Below are 20678 nucleotides of genomic sequence, written 5' to 3' on the forward strand. Positions count from 1 at the left end.
GTGGAAACAAGAGAAAGGGTGCAGAGGAGATTTGCAAGAATGTTGCCTGGGTTAGGGAGCATGCCTTATGAGAATAGGTTGAAATACCATCTGCAAATTTGCTGACAATACAACGATTGTTGGTAGAATCTCAGGTCATGACGAGAGAGCGTACAGGAGTGAGATATACCAACTAGTGGAGTGATGCCACAGCAACAACCTGGCACTCAACGTTAGTAAGATGAAAGAGCTGATTGTGAACTTCAGGAAGGGTAAGATGAAGGAACACATACCAATCCTCATAGAGGGATCAGAAGTGGAGAGAGTGAGCAGCTTCAAGTTCCTGGGTGTTAAGATCTCTGAGGCTCTAACCTGGTCCCAACATATTGATGTAGTCATAAAAAAGACAAGACAGCAGCTATACTTTATTAGGAGTTTGAAGAGATTTGACATGTCAACAAATACACTCAAAAACTTATATAGTTGTACCGTGGAGAGCATTCTGACAGGCTGCATCACTGTTTGGTATGGAGGGGCTAATGCACAGGACCGAAAAAAGCTGCAGAAGATTGTGAATCTAGTCAGCTGCATCTTGGGCACTAGCCTACAAAGTACCCAGGACATCTTTAGGGAGCAGTGTCTCAGAAAGGCAGCGTCCATTATTAAGGACCTCCAGCACCCAGGGCATGTCCTTTTCTCATTGATACCATTAGGTAGGAGATACAGAAGCCTGAAAGCACACACTCAGTGATTCAGGAACAGCTTCTTCCCGTCTGCCATCTGATTCCTAAATGGATACTGAAGCTTTGGACACCTCACTTTTTAAAAATATATACAGTATTTCTGTTTCTGCAGATTTTTTAATAATCTATTCAATATATGTAATTGATTTACTTGTTTATTTATTATGTTTTATTTAATTTATTATTATTATTTTTCTCTCTGCTAGATTATGTATTCCATTGAACTGCTGCTACTAAGTTAACAAATTTCACGTCACATGCCGGTGATAAAAAACCTGATTCTGAACTTGGCCTTTTCTCCCAGGAGTGGCAGAGAATGAGAAGTGACCTGAATGAGGTGTATAAGATGATGATATCCATTGATCATGTGGACAGTCAGAAGCTTTTTCCCGGGACTGAAATGACTAGCATGAGGGCACAGTTTTAAGGTGCTTGAAAGTAGGACAGAGGCAGTGTCTGGGGTAAGTTTGCTGTTTTTGTTGTTATTATCGTTTTTTAAAAGAAATGCAGAGAGCAGTGAGTGCGTGGAAAGGGCTGCTGGCAGCGGTGGTGGAGGGTCTTTTAAGAGACTCCTGGACAGGTACATAGAGCTCAGAAAAATAGAGGGCTACGGGTAACCCGAAGTAATTTCTAAAGTACATGTTTGGCACAGCATTGTGGGCCGAAGGGCCTCTGCTGTGCTGTAGGCTTTCTATGTTTCTATCACCATTTCAGGTCAAGCACTTTCTCTTTCCAGAATTTTATGCTTTCCTTTTAGATTTCCACCCTCTCCAAGTTTTATTTTCATATGTACTGTAGTTCATATTAGAACGATTATGAGAACCACCTTTAAAACTATCTCCATTGAATTATTTATCTAGATTGGTTTTGAAATAAGTTACATTTGTAAACAAAGACAACACATAACAGTTCAGCAGCTGTGATGTTGCACAGTGCAACTCAGCCTTCACTGCATTCTCTCACCTAGTACCTCCAATAATTGTGCCTCTCAGCCTCCCAGTCTCTACTCCGTCATACTCTGTTCTCTCCATCTCTCCCCCTTCTCTGCAATTGCAAACATGTCTGATTTGTAATTTTCCTCGTTCTGATGAAAGGTGATCAGCTATTAATGTTAATTATTTCTTTCACAGATGGTGCTTGCCCCACTGAGCATTTCCTTGTTCCTTAAATTTCAGATTTCCAGCATCTGCCTTTCAATACTTGGGAAGAAAGCAATTAGTTCAATTCAATGTTCTTTCTGAAAATTTAAACACACAGATTTCTAATCAAATGCATTGCCGACTCTGGCTGGAAAAGTAAACTATTCATGCAAATTCCAAAGGCAGGACTTTAAAAAGAAAATACTATTAGATTGGGTAGGGCACATTTGATATGATAACCTTTATTTTGTATGGAAACCCAAAACTGCCTTGGCTTTTCCAGATCACGGTTTCCAAACAATAAAAACAGCAACATGTTAAGTTGATTTCAGAATGCTTTAAAGAGCTTGTGACAGTGAGGAGCACACAAGTATCCACATCTGCACATTATTACTCTGCTGCTTGCAAAACCACCAGATGTCAAAATTGGCTGTTGCAGTTTCAGTATTATAAGAGAGCCTCATTTTTAAAATACTTATTTTCTGTAAAGCATTTTAGGACGTCATTAGAACTTGAAAGGAAATATACATACACGTTTTCATTTTCCTTACCAATTTGTGTTTGCAGACTAACAAATATTCCTTTCAGCTTCAGCACACTTTTAACTCAGCCCTTCTGCTCTGCATATTCCAGTTTATGAATGCAAAAGGGTGGGGATTCTTAAACAGGAAAACTGCATGCTGCCTCTAATACCCAGAAATGTTTTCATCAGTCAGAAGACTAAGGCAGAAGTGATGATGCAAGTAAATGTCCGAAACTTACTAAATCAATAATGGCTGAAGTAGAAATTGTACTTCATTTAAGCAACACTCAAATAAGTACTTGAAGAATTAGTCTGGAAGGTGGGGTTAAGTTAGAGAGATCTTCTTCAACCAGCACAGCCTCAATGGGTAGAAGAGCTTCCTAATGTAAAAATATTTTCAATGAATCCAAGTGGAATGGTTACAGGACAGGAGCACAGATGACAGCTAGTGAAAATCATTCCAAGTCTCTTTTGGGAGAATGGGGTGGAAGGCATCAGGAAGAGGACGGGTGTGTTGGTGGAGAAGAGAGGATAGGGCTGTTGTGGATAATTCCAGAGCTTTAAGGGAAAATTACACACTTGAAAGCATTAGGAAGGAGGAACTGGGGAAGAAACCAGGATGTTACAAGGGGATATGAGGGTGCCAGATGGAGAGTAAAAATGAAAGAAAGGATGTGAAAAGGAGAAAGGAAATTGATTAGGTGCAGTACCTTGAAACTCAGAAGGAAATCTGTGAGAAGAAACAACTGTTAGGGTAACTTATGAGGAAGTGAGATTCAGCCAAAAGACCAAAACTAACGAGTTTTAAGAATGAAACTGCTTCGTTAACCAGAAGGAATTCAAAAAATAACTGAAATAATTCCATATGACTTAGAAAGATATCACTAAACTTTATATATTTATTTTCTCTAGAGCAGTGGTTCCCAATCTTTTTTATGCTGTGGACCAATACCGTTAAACAAAAGGTCAGTGGACCTCAGGTTAGGAACCCCTGCTCCAGAGGGTGCTGCATACCAACCACCAGAAAAGTATTATTCAGCATCTTTTTCCCAGCACCTACCCTATTTTGCTTTTGACATGGTATACATGTTTAAATTATACAGTCTGTTTAACTGCAGTTCTTCTCAAGTTTCTCATTAGGGCATTATAGAAAGCTCTGAAAGCCTTCACTGGCTTTTCTTATCTGGTATGCATGTACTTACTGTCTTAGAAATACATTTCTAGTCTGTCATTTCTAGTCTCACAGTCTTACAGTTTTCAATATTTCACTGGAGAGATGTGGAAATATGTCTGTAACCCTGAAGTCTTCATCAATTTATAATCTTTGTAAATTGTAATGTGACAAAATGGAACCTGTATAATCCCAGAATGCTTCATGAATTTGCTGATGTAACTGGATTAGAAATTTGCAGCAGTTTGAGAGTTAGCCTGGAAGTGTTCAGACATTGCACGATTTAAAGCAGAAAAAAAAACAGGATGCAGCTGTTGGGGGAAGGGGGTGGGTGGGTGGAAGGAACTTCAAGGACCAAGAGAAATGGGCTCATGCAAGACAAATGTGAGATAAAACAGGATGCAGTTAAGGGACGGAATGACCTCAAGGACAAGATGATGTTGATTATTGGGCTCTGTAAATGCATAAAAGTGATCTGTTTTGAGCTGCAAGATTTAAGCAATTTACTGACAACTTAACGTATGGAGGTAATCTTGCTTGCTAGTAATAAATGCGCTTATAATTTGATCCATTCCGAGTTTGTTGGAGCCTGTTACTGTCTATTTTGAAGACCTAGTTGAACAGTAGATGACAGAGGGGGAAATTTATTATTTGGCAGAACTAGTGTGTGGTGCTTGCCATTGTATTGGCGATGAAGTTGGTAGGATGATAAATTCATTGGCATGGCACTAGCTTCTCAAAGATTCCTGTAACCTTGTTGCTTACCAATTGGCTCCTGGGAAATGCTTTCCTTGAACAATTAAGCTATAAAAATAAATGGATTCCACTAATTTCTAATCTGCTATAACGAGAGATGTTTTTAAAGTAGCCGTCTCTATTTAACTTAACCATAAAATTAAGGCCAGAGTTTTGTAATATTTGGAGAGCAAGTGGAAGGAGCTGAGCTTGGCACAATTACAGCAATATAGCTGACTGGAATGCAAACAGAACATGTGATGATACAACCCAGAGAGGAACAAGTGACGAATACAGTTGCTACCATAATCCAATGGCTGTGTTGTGGGATCATAGGCAATGACTACGACTCTAGCCGAGAGTTCATCTCCAGTAAACATGAAAACAGTCGTGACCCGAGCCAAAAACTAGACTAACAAAAGCTAGAGCAGAATAATCATATGCAAACTGTTAAATCAATCTCCAGTTTCCAGAAAACGCCAATAAAGCATCACCACTTGCAACGGGTTAAACTACAGAAAACTTCAATGAAAGGTGTGGCCATAGGAATCGAGAAACTTAAATATGGAAATGTCAGCAAACGTGTTGAAATGGAGGATTTTAAGGGTGGAAATGAGGTGGATACTCACGTTGTTACATTGTCATGCCTGCCCATCTCAGCACTGCTGCTATATAGATCTTTGCACCTCTACATTTCCTTCCGTTTTATTCTTCTTGCTTTGCTCTTTCATTAAATTTACAGAATTATTTTCTTATCAGATATGTGGTATTGTGTAATTCAGCATTACTCACAAACAGATAAGCGGCTACCTGTGCTGTGTGCTCGAGCTGGGGAAAGGATGGTGTACTTAGCGATCCTTCTCACCAGAGACTACCACTTCTTATAATCTTATCTTCCGCTTCTTTCTTTTCCCACCTCACTTCTGTCTCCATTACCACTCATTCCAGGCAACCTGTGCTTATTCTCTCGACTTTATAGATGGCAAGAAGACATTTCACCATCTCTCTCTCCACCCCTCAGCTATCTAAACTTTTTCTTCCCATCATCTTCAAAGCTGTTTTCTTACTTTCAAAGTATAACCATTGTGTTGCAAACAAAGAATAACCAGAATAAAGAAAGAAAATACCTGGACATCTGTATGAATATGTGGAAGGTGCAGCTTATTATGTTCGTAAAGCACAGACAGCAAGTAGTAGGCTTCAAAATTCATTTGGTGTTTCGATTCAAAATCAAACACATATGGGACATATATAATAATCTCATATATTGCTATCATTGTCACAACTTTTAGAAAAGTACTCAATGTAGACTTAATTCTAAAATTTACAGGTAAAAAGTAGGTATCACTGGAAGTCAAAAATGGATTGTGTGTGGTTGCTGGATGTCAATTTCCACATTGAACAGGTATTTTAACATTGAACTAGAAGTATATTTACAAAAAATGTAAGTAGTGTGCCTCTATTTTAGAAGTTAGTTGGTGTGTAAATTACTGCTATACTAGTCTAAATGTTTACGGGGGTATATTTACCTGATATCTGGAAGAGGGAAACAAAATGTTGGTTTATCTACAATTTCAGGTAAATGTCAAATTCATGACTAGTGAAGGAATACTTAATGGTGGAGTCCTTTGAGTCCGATAATTAATAGGTAGTGGACAACCCAGAATAACCACAACACGGTAGCATAGTAATTCAGCACAAAGCTTCACACTACAGCGATATGGGTTCAATTCCTGCCACGGTCTGTAAAGGGTTTGTACGGTCTCCCCACGAGTTTCCTCCCACAGTTCAAAGATGTACTGGTTGATAGGTTAATTGGTCATTGTAAATTGTCTCGTTATTAGACTAGGGTTAAATTGGAGGATGCTGGGCACCACAGCTTGAAAGCCCAGAAGAGCTTATTCTGCATTCTATCTCAATAAATAAATAAATACATGCTACACCATTTTTATCAGTACTAAACTAAAGTATAAACAGAGATCGTGTCAATACAAGTGTGCAATGAACCCATAATTTTCTCATTCAGAAGAGTGGAACTAACTTTAGTAAATTAATACGAATCCACAATGATGTCTGATGATCCCACTTCAAAAACACTTCCTAAGCACAGCTGAAGAAAAACTACATTTTTTTTCATTCTAGTGCACCTCCTAGTGCCCAAATCAATAGTAACATGGACCCCCCCCCCCTTAACAACAGCTGAGCTAAGAACGTTTTTAACTATTAATTGCTAAAGGGTAAAATACTAATATCCATTCCACCACAGAGCCTGTTCTGTTAAACAACTAATCACTATTACGTTTTCCATATGTCTGGTCCAATGCAGTAATCATTTAATAAATAAGTTCTGACTTGATCCAAGTTTGACTTTTACTAGAATGAAGTCACAGCCCATTGCCCTGCTGTTATCAAGATCTGCTATTTACCGGATCTGATATTGTTTTTCTATTAAAGTGGATGTTGATAGGTTCTTGATTAGTGAGGGCATCAAAAGTTATGAGAAGGCATGAAAATGGGGTTAAAAGGGATAATGAATCAGACATGATCCAACGACTGAGCAGATTTGATGGGCTGAATGGCCTGATTCTGTTCATATATCTAATGGTCAAACAACCCTCCACTTTCTTAATACTAACTTGTTCCAGATGATCAACATAACCTCCGCTGAACTTGCTATCTCCTACATCCTTCTCCTTGGTGAATATAGATGATAAGTATTCGTTTATGACCGTGGTGTGTAAAAAGGGATATATTTGGCATGAGAATATTTAACAACTGCTGCAGGAAGTTATTTACGTCCACTGTGCAAAGAGAACATTCTAAGACATTCACCACCCATAATTAGGGAACTAGATTATGAAAGATTGCCAAGTTAGCAGTGGCACAGTGCAATACAATGCAAACAGCAGTCTTTGAATGGGTGACATACAACCGTTCACTTACTTCACATCAAGTTAGTGCATTAGTCAGTGAACATTTGTCTTACCATCATTCCAACATCAAAAATATGGCTCAGTGTCAAAATCTGGAAAGGATTTACAGCTGAGTCCCTCCAGTATTTTCTGCTGCTTGCTCCACATTTCCAGATACACGAGATACACATCTAGTTTAATACTGCTGTATTAATGCAGGTTCACTTTACCCTAAAAGAGTCTTCACGTGATTTCAATGAGAAATTTAAAATAATAAATATATTGGATCAATTTTGGCAAAGTCAAGTTCGTATGTGCAAATTATATTGATATTGAATCAGCATAGATATCAAAGAGGTTTTAACCTTGACTCTTTGGAAAGGGAGGCAGAGTCTGAATATTTTTAAGAATTAAATAGATATTTGATAAGCAAAAGAGTTGAAGACGACAGCAGGTAGTTAAGAATTTGGAGTGATGATTATTTCTTATTAACTGAAAGACCAGGTTTGAGGAATTAATAGGTCCATCCCTGCTCTCAGTTCATATACATGCGTGTAAAGCCTTGTGATAACTTGGCTGTAATTGGGAAGGCAGTCCAACAAAGAGAGGGAAAACTCTGATTTCAAACCTCCGCTGCCTTGCGGTCCTACCCACTCACGGGAAAGGCTTTGGGAGTAAACCCTGAGGATGAATCCGGAGCTGGAGTCCCTAAGGCAGTCCGACGTGACCTTCAACCTCATTATGGCAACTCCTATGACGTCACTGGTGCCAAGCTGTATCGGCCCTTGCCCTTCCCTTGGACAACATCGGTGGCATGGAGAGGGGAGACTTGCTGCTTGGGCAACAGCTGGTCTTCCAGACAACCTTGCCCAGGCCTGCGCCCTGGAGAGGACAGACTTTCCAGGTGCAGGTCCATTGTCTCGCGAGACTTATGGATGCCACCATCAATCCCTACAAGTTAGCCATGAAGTGAGGCCAATGAATATCCAAACAAGGGAGATATTATGCCTATAATAAATAGAAAGAAAGTTGGCTATTTCAACTCCTCAACTTTATCATCAATCACCTTCAGCCAGAGAGGAAATTCTTGAATCATCACAAAATCTTACAGCAGTAGGAAAGCTAATCAAGCCACCATTCTGAAACAGGTCCTCAAAAAAAAAGCAATCCAGACAGTGCCACTTTCCTGCTCTTTCCTTACGACTGATATCTCTTCAAGTATTCTTCTTTGAAAATTACCATCAAATCTGCTTTCACTTTATGGCTGATTTCAGATTGCTGCAATTCTAAGTTAAAAAAAACTAGGTAAAACAACAATCTCCACTATCACTTACACAGTTTCAACCAATCTATGTAATTAAGTCCTTTGAATACTTCTACTCAATCTCATCTTAATTGACTCTGCATAAAGGAACACAATTCAAACGTCCCTCGTCTCTCCACTTGGAAATGTCCGACATCTTTGGCAACATACACATTTGCTCAGTACTTTATTCAAGGCCTTGATATCAATGATAAAAATATGATGTTCAGAACTGGATGCAGCACCAACCAAGGATTAATCGGTGAACTACAAAGATTTAGAACAACTTCCTGTGCATTTGTTCAGTTCTGATTGCATCATTACAGGAAGGATATAGCAGCTTTAGAGAGGATACAGGGGAGATTTACCAGGGTCCTGCCTGGATAAGAGAGCATGTCTTAGCTTGGGCTTTTATTTTTGCAGCAAAGAAGGATGAGAGATGACTTGATAGAGATGTACAAGATTATGAGAAACAGAGTGTACTGCCAACATCTTTTTCCCCTATAATGGTAGTAGCCAATACAAAAGCACATCTGCTTAAGGTGAGTGGAGGAAATTTTAAGGGAGATGTCAGAGGTAGATTTTGTTTTAACCCAGAGAGTGTCTGCGATGCACTGCCGGAGGTGCTGGTAGAGGCAGATACAGTAAGGGCATTTAGACTGGCACATGATTTTAAGAATAATAGAAGGTTATGGGCTGCATAGGAAGAATGAGTTCAATTGATCATGGAATACTTAAGGTTTATATACTGAATGGCCAGTATTGTGCTGTACTGTTCTATGTTATTACCATGGACCAGTAGAATGCAGTCACTGTCACATGCTGCTTTTGAACACTTGAGTAAATTCCCACACCAACATTGCTGTTGATAACATTAACCCATACAGTCCTATCCACTTAATATGAACCCATATATTTCAACATCCTACTTACTTTGACAATTACAAGCAATATAATTCACATCAAATATCGTCAATATTTATATAAATCAATGGAGTACATTCACTGATTTATGTCTCCAATTACTATTGGTTGATTCTCCACGTCCTTAATACGATGGAATTGAGGGAGAAGAAACACAAGGGCAGTCACAGGCAAATATTTATCTATAGAGTCCTTTGGGGATTAATCTGTTTGCTGTGGGTTGTCATTTACTTAATAACTCGGGAATTTGTATGGCTCCAACTGTGAGCGATTCTAGAATAGAGTAAAACTCTGAAAGTCAACAACACATTGTAAGCAGAAAAATGCTTTTCTTCTGTTATAGGAGTTGGCTTTGCAATGGGAAATCAAGTCCCAAATGAACGCAAGTTCTGGCAACAAAAAAATTGAACATTGAGTGGGATAGAGATGACGTCAAAAATATGAATCTGCTGAATTCATCTCAAATCAACAGATTGATTCAGAGTAATAAAATCACCAGAGTCTGAACAGGTGGATCAAACTGAATAGGAGTATTAATTGTGCAATGACCTGTACAGATTTACCTCATGGATACCAAGAGTTTGACACGGTTCATTTTATAATTAAGAACAACTTTAGCCTATTCCTAATGGAAAGTTAATCACTGACTGAGATTATTACCAAAGAACGAAAGCTCAACACAAACTCCCCTTTTCCTGCCACTTACAGTTGATGTAAATCCAACACCAGATCACAATCATGGGCCCAGAAAACAGCCATTTTACAATTTGTAGAACTTATTCAAGATTTTAAATCATAATATTTCACAACCTGTTTTCTGATACTTACAGTCAGAGTTCAAACAAATCCAGGCCAGAATTTTGGCTCAACAAAAATAAAGACAGTACTCTTAGATCATCCCAAAGTAATACAGGCTGTAAAATTATTATGAGACCAAGTTGACTCCAGAGACACCAAAGCTAACTAATCAGCCATTGCATTGAACTGCTGCTGCTAAATTAACAAATTTCACGACACATGCCGGTGATTAAAAAACTGATTCTGAGAAACAAACCCACATTGTTACCAAGCAGCCGCTCTCCAACTAAATGCCAGTAAACCAGAATAAACAGATTTAGTTTACATCCAATTTCCAGTTTAATTTATGCAGTACTACTAAATCACACCAGGCACGAATCATCTTAGCAGGATAGTTATTCAGCCTGTTTATTAAACATGAAAATTTTGATTTTATCCTCATGCTCATTCACTCCTTAGGTCACAGCGGCGATCTTTTATCGATAAACAATTGAAGGTACCGCTTTTCTTTGTGCCTCGAAGTCCACGACAGCTGGTACCAATTGAGTATAACAAGACAAACTAAAAGCAGAAACACTATATACCAAGATAATAGAAAAATGAAGACCGTAAAGCATTTTGATTAACACTTTTTTGTAATAATCATTCAACGTCATTTCAATAAGAACCTGCAGACCCATGTAACTTTAGTTCTTAGATATAATCTGTCACAGCTGCAAAAATAAACAGAAAATGTCTACAAAACCACAAACTATTACCTCACCAAATGTCTCAAGGTCAGCTACCTCACAAAAATTGGATTAGTTTCAAACAAGTCGGGTCCTTTAAGTGGTGCTCACGTGAAGGGCAAACGCACCCGTAGTCTGTAATACATCTTACTCTGCAAAGTTTTAACGTTGTTCTTGTGTGCGCAGGGTGAAATGTAGTCCAGCAGAAGTAAAAGGCGGTGTCCAAGTACAGATTACCATTGGCCTTGAGCTGTTACGGTAATGGTAGGAATTTAAAATGTGTGATCTGTATTTTCTGACATATATGAAAAAGATGAGCGGGGAAGTGGGGTCGGTTACAATTTAAGCAATGAGAGTCTCGATTTAAGGATAGGTTTCTGGGTGGGCGAGAACGGCAAAGAAACGATTTACTGATTCGTTGCATTCAAGTGGTATGTACGCTAAATTCTTTGGCAGGCCAGTATCGTCTGCCTACTCCCAACATTTCAAAGTTAAAATTTACAATCTGTAAAGTCCAAAAGCATAAAATAATATACTTGACACATGGAACAAAAGGAGAACCGTGTAACAAAATAAATGACCGCGAAGTGACTATACGGCGCCTTTTCTAAATACACCCTTTCCAAATTTGACTGCAACATCACTTTAACAATGGTCTTTTTATTAAAATATACTGTCTACATAACTAAAGACTGGTAACAACCGTTCCTTCTGCAGTCCCCGCCGGCACATTTTGCGGTTCCCACCCAGCGCGCACTCCCCTCCTCACGTCACAAATATTCCGAAAGAGCCCAACCGGGAACAAAACAAACTTCGGTGGTGCGAGGTGCGCCGACTTCCGCAGACACAGATGAAAAGCCACACCTAGAATAGATTTGGCAAGAGGGTGAAACTTCTTGACTGGGTGCAATATAGTGACAATGCTGCCGCTGTCAGATTTACCCCCCCCCCTCCCGTTTTTACTGACCGTCAACTGGCAGCCTCTCCGCTCTCTGCATTACTCGGCGCCCTTGGGCCGATCCTCCGGGCCGGCGGACGGGTCAGACATGTTCTATTAAAACTTGAGCCGTGCAATTTGCCTAAAGTTCTGCCTTGGTGTCAATCCGGGTCTCTGAGCGGTGTCAGTGATGTAATGCCTGCAGCTGGGTGAGTGGGTGGGTTCGGGACGCAACTTGAAAGTGTGCGACCCAGGGAAGAATGAAAGAGAGGGCAATTCAAACGCCGCGATCCCACTCCGTCTCCTCCCTCCTGGGCCCGCGATCCGCCAGCTCCGGCACATGTGCGGAGGCGCGGCCGCACACAACGCGGAATCTCCGAAGTAGCAACAGGCAGGGAAACCCCGTCCTTTCCCGTCGGAACAACCCAGTCGCATTCCCTTACCGCTCCCAGCTGAGACATTCCCTTCTGGTTTGCTTTGCGGTTCTCCTGCAAGTGATTTCTGGCAGTGGCACAGAGAATGCGGGTGACACTCATCAGTGTTACTGATTCCTGGCCATGTAGCTGGGAAACAGGCCATTCGACCCATCACGTCAATGCCGGTTCATGGGACCCCCCCCCCCCTTCCGTCCGTAGGGGATTCAAATACTCCTCGACACTCATTCTCTTTGTGTCACCTACACTTCACTCAGGGTGTAAAGGCCCCCTTCAGATATCCTTTAAATCTTTTAACTGTTACCCTTATGAATTCCTAATCCTTGATCTGAAATTATAGCTCAAAGTATTTGGTTTTGCCAACACCCACAAAATGCAGGCAGCGTCTATAGGGAGAAGCGCTGTCGACGTTTCGGGCCGAGACCCTTCGTCAGGATTTTGCTTGAATTTCCAGCATCTGCAGATTTCCTCGTGTTTGGTTTTGCAAACAGCTACCTAAGAAACTAACGTGTGTGTTCACCCTGTACAATACAAAAACCTCTTAAGACAGAACTGTAAAGGGGAAGGAAGGAGCAGCGATAGGCCGAATGGCCAGTGGCGTAGCATTACCTTTAACTGGATGGTGCAATCATAACACAGCCATTGTATTAGCGTTCCTATTAAATTAAAACAAGGCTAACAGTTTCCATTTGCTGGGAAAGCTAATACAATGGCAAAGAGATTTTTGATAAAGTCTTGAGAAGTTATTAAGATTTCTAGAGAAATGCCTGCAAGACCTTCAACAATATAATTTTGATTTTTTGTGATGTATTTCATTTTTGACAAATTAAACTTGAGTTTCAAATAACTGCATAGGATTTGCAACTAATTAAGAATTGCAACGTTTTATCATAATACCACACTGAATATTTATTGATGATCTGTAAAACACACTTAAATTATACAACAGGACTAAAGTTCTCAATGTACAACAATACAATCTTTGGAAGGAACAATGGATTTGTTTAATATTTTATTTTCTTACCAATTCACATTTCTCTATCAAATTTAAAGTGACTATCCATCTAATTACTTGAATTTTTTTAAAAAAAAGCTTTTGTGTAATGTATTAAAAAGTTATTCCTGATCACGTGTTTCAAACATTTTTGTAATAATAATTTTCATTCATGATTCACTAATGGTCATATCAACACGTACAACATGCTGGAGGAACTTGGCAGGTCAGGCAGCATCCGTGGAAACGAACAGTCAACGTTTCGGGCTGAGACCCTTCGTTGGCCCGAAACGTTGACTGTTCATTTCCACAGATGCTACCCGACCTGCTGAGTTCCTCCAGCGTGTTGTACGTGTTGATTTGACCACAGCATCTGCAGTGTACTTTGTGTTTACTAATGATTATATGTTGTTTATTAATTACATCTTTTATGTATTCAAATACCCTAAGTACATTTCATTCTAAAATAAAGCAAACAATATATTTTGTAGAACAGACTACAACTGCAACACTAAACCTATGGATCTTCTCTGTGGATCGATAATCCAGTATTGCATTGTTTGTTCACCGTGATGACTTAGCCCTGCTGATTGAGTTCAATGAGCCGGCTAGCAAACACACTAACTGTGCCAGTAATACAAACCAACATGAAGACACCCAGCAGAATATGATCAATCACCATTGCAACATATTTCCATTCCTCTGCAGCCTAGTAATGAAGTAAAAATTAAATAGGTGTTAATTTCCATCTGCAAGCACATTAAGAACCCTTATGAATATTTTATATCCTCTTTCTCCAAATTATCACTTGCATTTTAAAGCTGGTTTTGCAAAAATCATCTGCCTTGATTTTCAATCATTTTCAAAGAATAAAATACAGTGTTACTAATGGATAACTTGTATCAAATATAGACAATGATGACTTTAATTTATAGAATACCTTTAACATTGTAAAACATTCCCTCACAAGGAAATAATACTTAGCTCTGAGACAGAAATGATTAGAATCAGAAACTGGTTCATTATCACCAGCATGTGCTGTGAAATTTGTGAACTTGGAGCAGTATATGAACAGAAGGAACATAAGTAAAATTTGTAGACAGTGTTAGTAGATGACAGGTAGAGACACATGGGAAGGAAATTCCAAACTTTAGGGCCAAAGGAGGTCTAAAATATTACTGTCAATGATAGAATGAAGGAAAATGGGTAAGGATTAGGGAGACTGGGTTTCTTGGAGAGTTATAGGACTGAAGGAAGCTGAAGAGTTAAGGCAAGGAGAAGCCATGGGATAGCATTGGAGTGGGTGAGAGACCGTCTAATAGAAAAAATTAGAACTTTAAATTTCACATCTTCAGGTATCCACAATGAATGAAAACCAGTGATATTGTTAGGGTCTTAGTGCAGGCTTGGATAACAGTTGTAGAGAGATGGGTTTCCATAGTGTATAGGTAGAAGTTGGGAGACCAACCAGGACAGTATTAGAATAACTGAGTCTGGAAATGAAGACATAGCTGACAGTTCCAGCAGTTAATGGGCTGAGGCTGAAGAAAGATAGGCAATACCAATGGAGATGGAGGAAGGTGGTGGAGAGGATATTGGTAAGAAGCTCATCCCAGGCACAAAGAAATGCAGAGATTGCAAGCACTTCTTGAAGAAGTAAGGAAAAAGGATGCATTTGATCTGAATAAATACATTTATGGCAGAAAACACATAACCCTTTTATTTTTTTCTAAGCATCACACACAAAATGCTGGTGGAACACAGCAGGCCAGGCAGCATCTATAGGAAGAAGTACAGTCGACATTTCGGGCCGAGACCCTTCGTCAGGACTAACTGAAAGAAGAGATAGTAAGAGATTTGAAAGTGGGGGGGGGGGAAGGATCTGAAATGATAAGAGAAGACAGGAGGGGGTGGGGTGAAGCTGAGCTGGAAAGTTGATTGGCAAAAGGGATACAGAGCCGGAGAAGGGAAAGGATCATGGGATGGGAGGCCTACGGAGAAAGAAAGGGGGAGGAGAGCACCAGAGGGAGATGGAGAGCAGGCAAGGAGTGATTGTGAGAGGGACAGAGAGAGAGAGAAAAGAAGAAAAAAAGGGAACAAATAAGGAATAAATAAATAAATAAATAAATAAATAGATAAGGGATGGGGTAAGAAGGAGAGAGAGGCATTAATAGAAGTTAGAGAAATCAGTGTTCATGCCATCAGGTTGGAGGCTACCTGGACGTAATATAAGGTGTTGTTCCTCCAACCTGAGTGTGGCTTCATCTTGACAGTAGAGGAGGCCATGGATAGACATGTCAGAATGGGTGTGGTTAATGGGAGATCCTGCTTTCTCTGGCGGACAGAGATATTAGAAGTCATCTTTACAGCACGCTGGTACTGAAGGGGTCAAGGGAAGTGGTAGCTACAGGTGGATCTTGGTATTGTATCACTGAGTGATTTAATGAGTGGTATCACTTAAATTGAGTATAATATGTTTGTAAGGATAGGTCCCTAAGGAACAGAAGGGGAGGAGAAAAAAAATCCTTGGAAGGAATTCTGTAACCATGTATCAAACTTGTGCAAAGTGTTGTCCTGTTCAGATGGACAATAAATGAAAGACATTCAAGAAGGATATTCCTGTTGGTTGTCACAGAGGCTCCACATAAACTGAAAACGATGCAAAGAACACTTACATTATTTAGCATGTCATTTGTGATGTTGAGTAGTGTGGCAAAAATATTCTTAGTATGTTATAAAATTTTTGAACTATGGAGTCACAAAAAAGTACAGGATTGATACAGGCTCTTCGGCCCATCTAGTCCATGCCAAACCATTTAATCTGCATACCCCCATTGACCTGCATCCAGACCATAGCCCTCCATGCCCCTGCCATCCGTGTACCTATGCAAACTTCTCTTAAACATTGAAATCGAGCTTGCATGCACCACTTACACTGGCAGCTTGTTCCGCACTCTCACCACCCTTTGAGTGAAGAAGTTTCCCCTCATGTTTCCCTTAAACTTTACACCTTTCACCCTTAACCCATGACCTCTGGTTATAGTCCCACCCAACCTCAGTGGAAAAAGCTGGCTTGCATTTACCCTATCTATACCCCTCATGTCTCGATCAAATCTCCCCTCAGTCTTCTATATTCCAAGGAATAAAGTCCTAAACTATTCAATCTTTCCCTACAACTCAGATCCTCCAGTCCCAACAACATCATTGTAAAGTTTCACTGTACTCTTTCAATCTTATTTCCAGCTTTCATGCAGGAAGGTGACCAGAATTGCACACAATACTGCAAACTGGGCAACACCAACATCTTTTACAACTTCAACATAACAACCCATCTCCTGGATTCAATACTTTGATTTACAAAGGCCAAAAGCTTTCTTTACAATCCCATCTATCTGTGTCTCCACTTTCAAAGAATTACAGACCTGTAGTCCCAGATCCCTTTGTTCTACCACACACCTCAATGCCCTACTGTTCACTGTGTAAAAACTACCCTTGTTGCCTACCTTGTGCTTGTCTGCATTAAATTCCATCTGCCATTTTTCAACCCATTATTCCAGCTGGGCCAAATCCCACTGTAAGCTCTGATAGTCTTCCTTGCTGTCCACTATACCCCCAATCTTGGTGTCATCCACAAATAAGTGGATTTGGTTAACCACATTATCATTCAGATTACTGATGTAGATAACAAACATCAACAGACCCAGCACTGATCTCTGCAGCACTCCACTCGTCACAGGCCTCCTATCAGAGAGGCAACCATCTACTCGGGGGAATCTAAGACCAGAGGATACAGTCCTGGGATAGAGGGGCAGCCTTTTAGAACAGAGATGAGGAATGCCTTTAGCCAGAGAATGGTGAATCTATGGAATTTGCTGCCACAGGTGGCTATGGGCGCCAAGTCATTGGGTATATTTAAGGCAGAGATTGATAGATTCTTGATTAGTCAGGGCATGAAGGGATAAGGCAGGAGATCTGGGCTGAGAGTGAAAACAGACCAACCAGCATGAAATACAGAAGCAGACTGGATGAGCCAAATAGCCTATTTCTGTTCCTATATCTTATGGCTGATAATCTACTACCATTACCTGGCTTCTCCCACAAGGCCAATGTCTAATCCAATTTACCACCTCATCTTGAATGCCAAGTGACTGAACCTTCTGGACCAACCTCCATGTGGAATCTTGTCAAATGTCTTGCAAAAGCCCATGCAGACAACATTCACTGCCTTGCCTTCATCAACTTTCCTGTTAAATTCCTCAAAAAGCTCTATAACATTGGTTAGATATGACCTACCATGCACAAAGCCATGCTGACTATCCCTAATCAATTCCTGCCTATCAAAATACTCATATATCTGGTCCCTTAGAATATCTTCCAATAACTTTCCCACTACTGATGTCAGGCTCATCAGCATATAATTTTCTGTTTTATATACTGTATATATATCAAGATTGGCAACTATTAGAAATAGGAATTAAATATACTGTATATTAAGAACATAAAAAATCATACATTGTTTGATTCCTGATCAGACTTCATGTGCTCTGCAATATATTTGACTCCCTCAATTGCACTTTTGACATCCGGGTTCTTAATAAGAGGTGTTTGGAAAATTACATTTCCTGTCACTTGCTTTCCAGAAATGTCAGAGATATCAATGTCCTCAGTAAATATCTTTTTCTCTTGCTTCTCCTTAGCCGTTCGTTTCATTGTTGAGAAAAACATAACATTGGGTATAGTATCAATAAAAATCTGTAAAACAAAATTGCATAATAGAAAATGTATAAATAATGTTCAATAATTAATATATATTGTTACAAACAAGTTTTCCACAACTTGCATTTATTTAACACCTTGAACACTGCAAGTATATTCTACAATGCTCACATGGCTGAATGGAAAACAAAGAAGACCAGGCCATAAAAGGGTATGTTAGAAAAAAAACCAAAACGATTGTTTTTAAAGTAAGTTTTAAGAAAATCTTCAAAAGAAGAGGAAAGTGATTAAGCTGAGAGTTTAGAGAATGGGGACCAAGTAACTGAAGTCATCCAAGTTGTTTAAATGGAGGGGAATATCTGTGCCAGAGCTGTGTCGAGCTTGGGAAAACTTTTGGCAGAAATTACTTATAGAGAAAGTGAGCAGTCCTGTAATTAGGGCGATTAAATATGATGAAAATTTTACAATGGAAGCATTGGAGGTCCAGCAGAATGTGCTTATGAGTGAGAGCAAAGGTGATATCTAAGCAGGACTTCAGCATCAAAGAGAAAACAGGAATTAGTATGGACGGTTCAGGAATCATAGTCGAGATAAAAAGGCAGCTGGGAAAGCATTGGAACTGTCGAGCTTGGATGTTAAATCGGTGTTAATGAGGCGAGATAGTAGAATGGTAGTTCAGAGGATGGTGTTGTGGTGAAGAAAATAAGCAACCTTAAGATCAACCCAGAACGACAATAAGATTGCAAACAGCATGATCCAACCAGAGACAGTGACAGGAAAGGAGAATGATTATTGGCAAGAGTGCAGCACTACTGCTGGAGGTTGAAGATGATAACTTTAGTAGTGAAAAGTGCGAACCGAATATATTCACTCTCAGGACAGTTTCTATTTAAATAACAGCAGCCATTTAGAACAGCAGTTGTAGCTGGACTCCCTGTGCTCTCTCTTATAATTATAATGTTACAAAGAGGATCTGATCATTAAAGTGAGAGTGAAGTTAGCCTTACTGTCTCAAACCAGGAGACCTCGCACTTGGCCACATCATTGAAGCTACAACGTTGACCTGTTTAACAATGAAGTTAAATTTTCTTAGTTGTAAATTCAAATCATATTGCAAATTATTGATCCAAATGTTGTTTATTTGGATGCCTTGTAACAAACTAACTTCATAAATGGTTATCCTTAGTTATTGCTGAAATTAGCAATTTTCTCCAGTTTCCTGATTCTAAGTGCAAACACAAGGAAATCTGCAGATGCTGGAAATTCAAACAACACACACAAAATGCTGGTGGAACACAGCAGGCCAGGCAGCATCTATAGGGAGATGACAGTGCTTCTCCCTATAGATGCTGCCTGGCCTGCTGTGTTCCACCAGCATTTTGTATGTGTCCTGGTTCTAAGTGTTACTTCTAACTGGCTGATACTTTAAACACAAAAGATGGCTCACCTTTCGTACCCACTGTGGCATAGTATGTGTACTTGGTGAGCGATGGTGAGTATTAATTACAACAACAGTAATGACGATTGAACTGATGACAAAAATCATTGTAAAAAGCATGTATTTGCCAATCAAAGGCACTGCACTGGAAGTTGAAGGGATCAACTCAACAATAACAAGAAGGAACACAGTCAGAGACAGCAGAACTGAAATACTCAAAGTCATCTTCTCACCTGCAAGAAAAAAAAATCTTTTCAGAGTCGTGAAAAACATTGAACAGGTTAGAACTTTATTCCCTAGAACTTTAGAAGATCGAGGGGAGATTTGATAGAGGTATACAAAATTGTGAGGGGTTTAGATTGGGTAAATATAAGCAGACTTTTGCCATCGAGGTTGGGTGAGACTACAACTAAAGGTCATGGATTAAGGGTGAAAGGTGAAATGTTTAAGGGGAACATGAGGGAAAACATCTCAGAGGGTGGTGAGAGTGTGGAAGTGGTGGATGCAACTTTCAGTTCAACATTTAAGAGAAGTTTGGATAGGTACATGGATGGGAGGGTTATGGAGGGCGATGTTCTGGGTGCAGGTTGATGTGAGTAGGCAGTTTAAATGGTTCTGAATAGCTTAGATGGGCCAAAGGGCTAGTTTCAGTGCTGTAGTTTTCTAGACTCTGTGATTCTAAACAAAAATGTGAAACAAAAGCAAGGAGGGCCTCTCCCACCATGAACTTATTTGCAGCGAGTCTAGGGAGAATTTTCAATTTGATGGAACAAATAAGAGCTGAAATAAGACCAAGGAAGAAATAGTTGCAGAATAAATGAGGGAGACTGACCACAGATGAAAAATCTCAAGCAATAAATAAGACTTGGCGGTTATAAGACCTAGATAGAAAGGTCATGAGTAAACTTGATACGAAAAAGATGATGAGATACGTGGCAGAATGAGAGGGTGAATTTGAGGCATGGAGAGGGAGGATATACCGGTAGGTACAAATCCAGGGAAAGAATGAGGGACAAAACGTGAGATGGGCTGGACAATGAGTGGGTGACACGTAGTCTAGGAAGAAGGTGAGATACATGAAGGAGCAACATAATGAAGAAGTGTACATGAAGGAGCACAAGGGTAAAGGTGAGATATGTAAAATGACTGGAACAAAAGTGAGATACGTGGGAATGAAGGTGAGTTCATGGACCAATGTGGCAAT

The 20678-nt window shown here is 39.8% G+C and overlaps 2 protein-coding genes and 1 long non-coding RNA gene across 5 annotated transcripts in view; 1 reads left to right on the forward strand and 2 right to left on the reverse strand.

The window, feature by feature from the left end:
- Positions 1–9965, forward strand: part of LOC132392600 (uncharacterized) — an 84834-nt gene extending 74869 nt beyond the window's left edge. Inside the window, exons 2-3 of the long non-coding RNA XR_009511588.1 lie at positions 1027–1183; positions 9773–9965. This is a non-coding gene — a long non-coding RNA (uncharacterized LOC132392600). The remainder of the gene's footprint in view (positions 1–1026; positions 1184–9772) is intronic.
- The window catches only part of LOC132392596 (WAS/WASL-interacting protein family member 1-like), a 131828-nt gene extending 119540 nt beyond the window's left edge, over positions 1–12288 (reverse strand). The window contains exon 1 of the mRNA XM_059966693.1: positions 11923–12288. The gene's annotated coding sequence lies outside the window, so the exon portion shown is untranslated. The remainder of the gene's footprint in view (positions 1–11922) is intronic.
- Positions 12289–13622: 1334 nt separating this feature from the next.
- chrna1 (cholinergic receptor, nicotinic, alpha 1 (muscle)) overlaps positions 13623–20678 on the reverse strand; it is a 40598-nt gene continuing 33542 nt past the window's right edge. For all 3 annotated transcript variants that reach the window (XM_059966696.1, XM_059966695.1, XM_059966694.1), the window contains 3 exons: positions 19484–19707; positions 17833–18072; positions 13623–14029 (listed from right to left, as the gene is read on the reverse strand). In XM_059966696.1, coding sequence (XP_059822679.1) covers positions 13898–14029; positions 17833–18072; positions 19484–19707 — 596 coding nt within the window. In that variant the 3' untranslated portion in view covers positions 13623–13897. The remainder of the gene's footprint in view (positions 14030–17832; positions 18073–19483; positions 19708–20678) is intronic.

This window comes from Hypanus sabinus, chromosome 4, assembly GCF_030144855.1.
Source record: "Hypanus sabinus isolate sHypSab1 chromosome 4, sHypSab1.hap1, whole genome shotgun sequence".
Taxonomy (NCBI): Eukaryota; Metazoa; Chordata; class Chondrichthyes; order Myliobatiformes; family Dasyatidae; genus Hypanus; species Hypanus sabinus.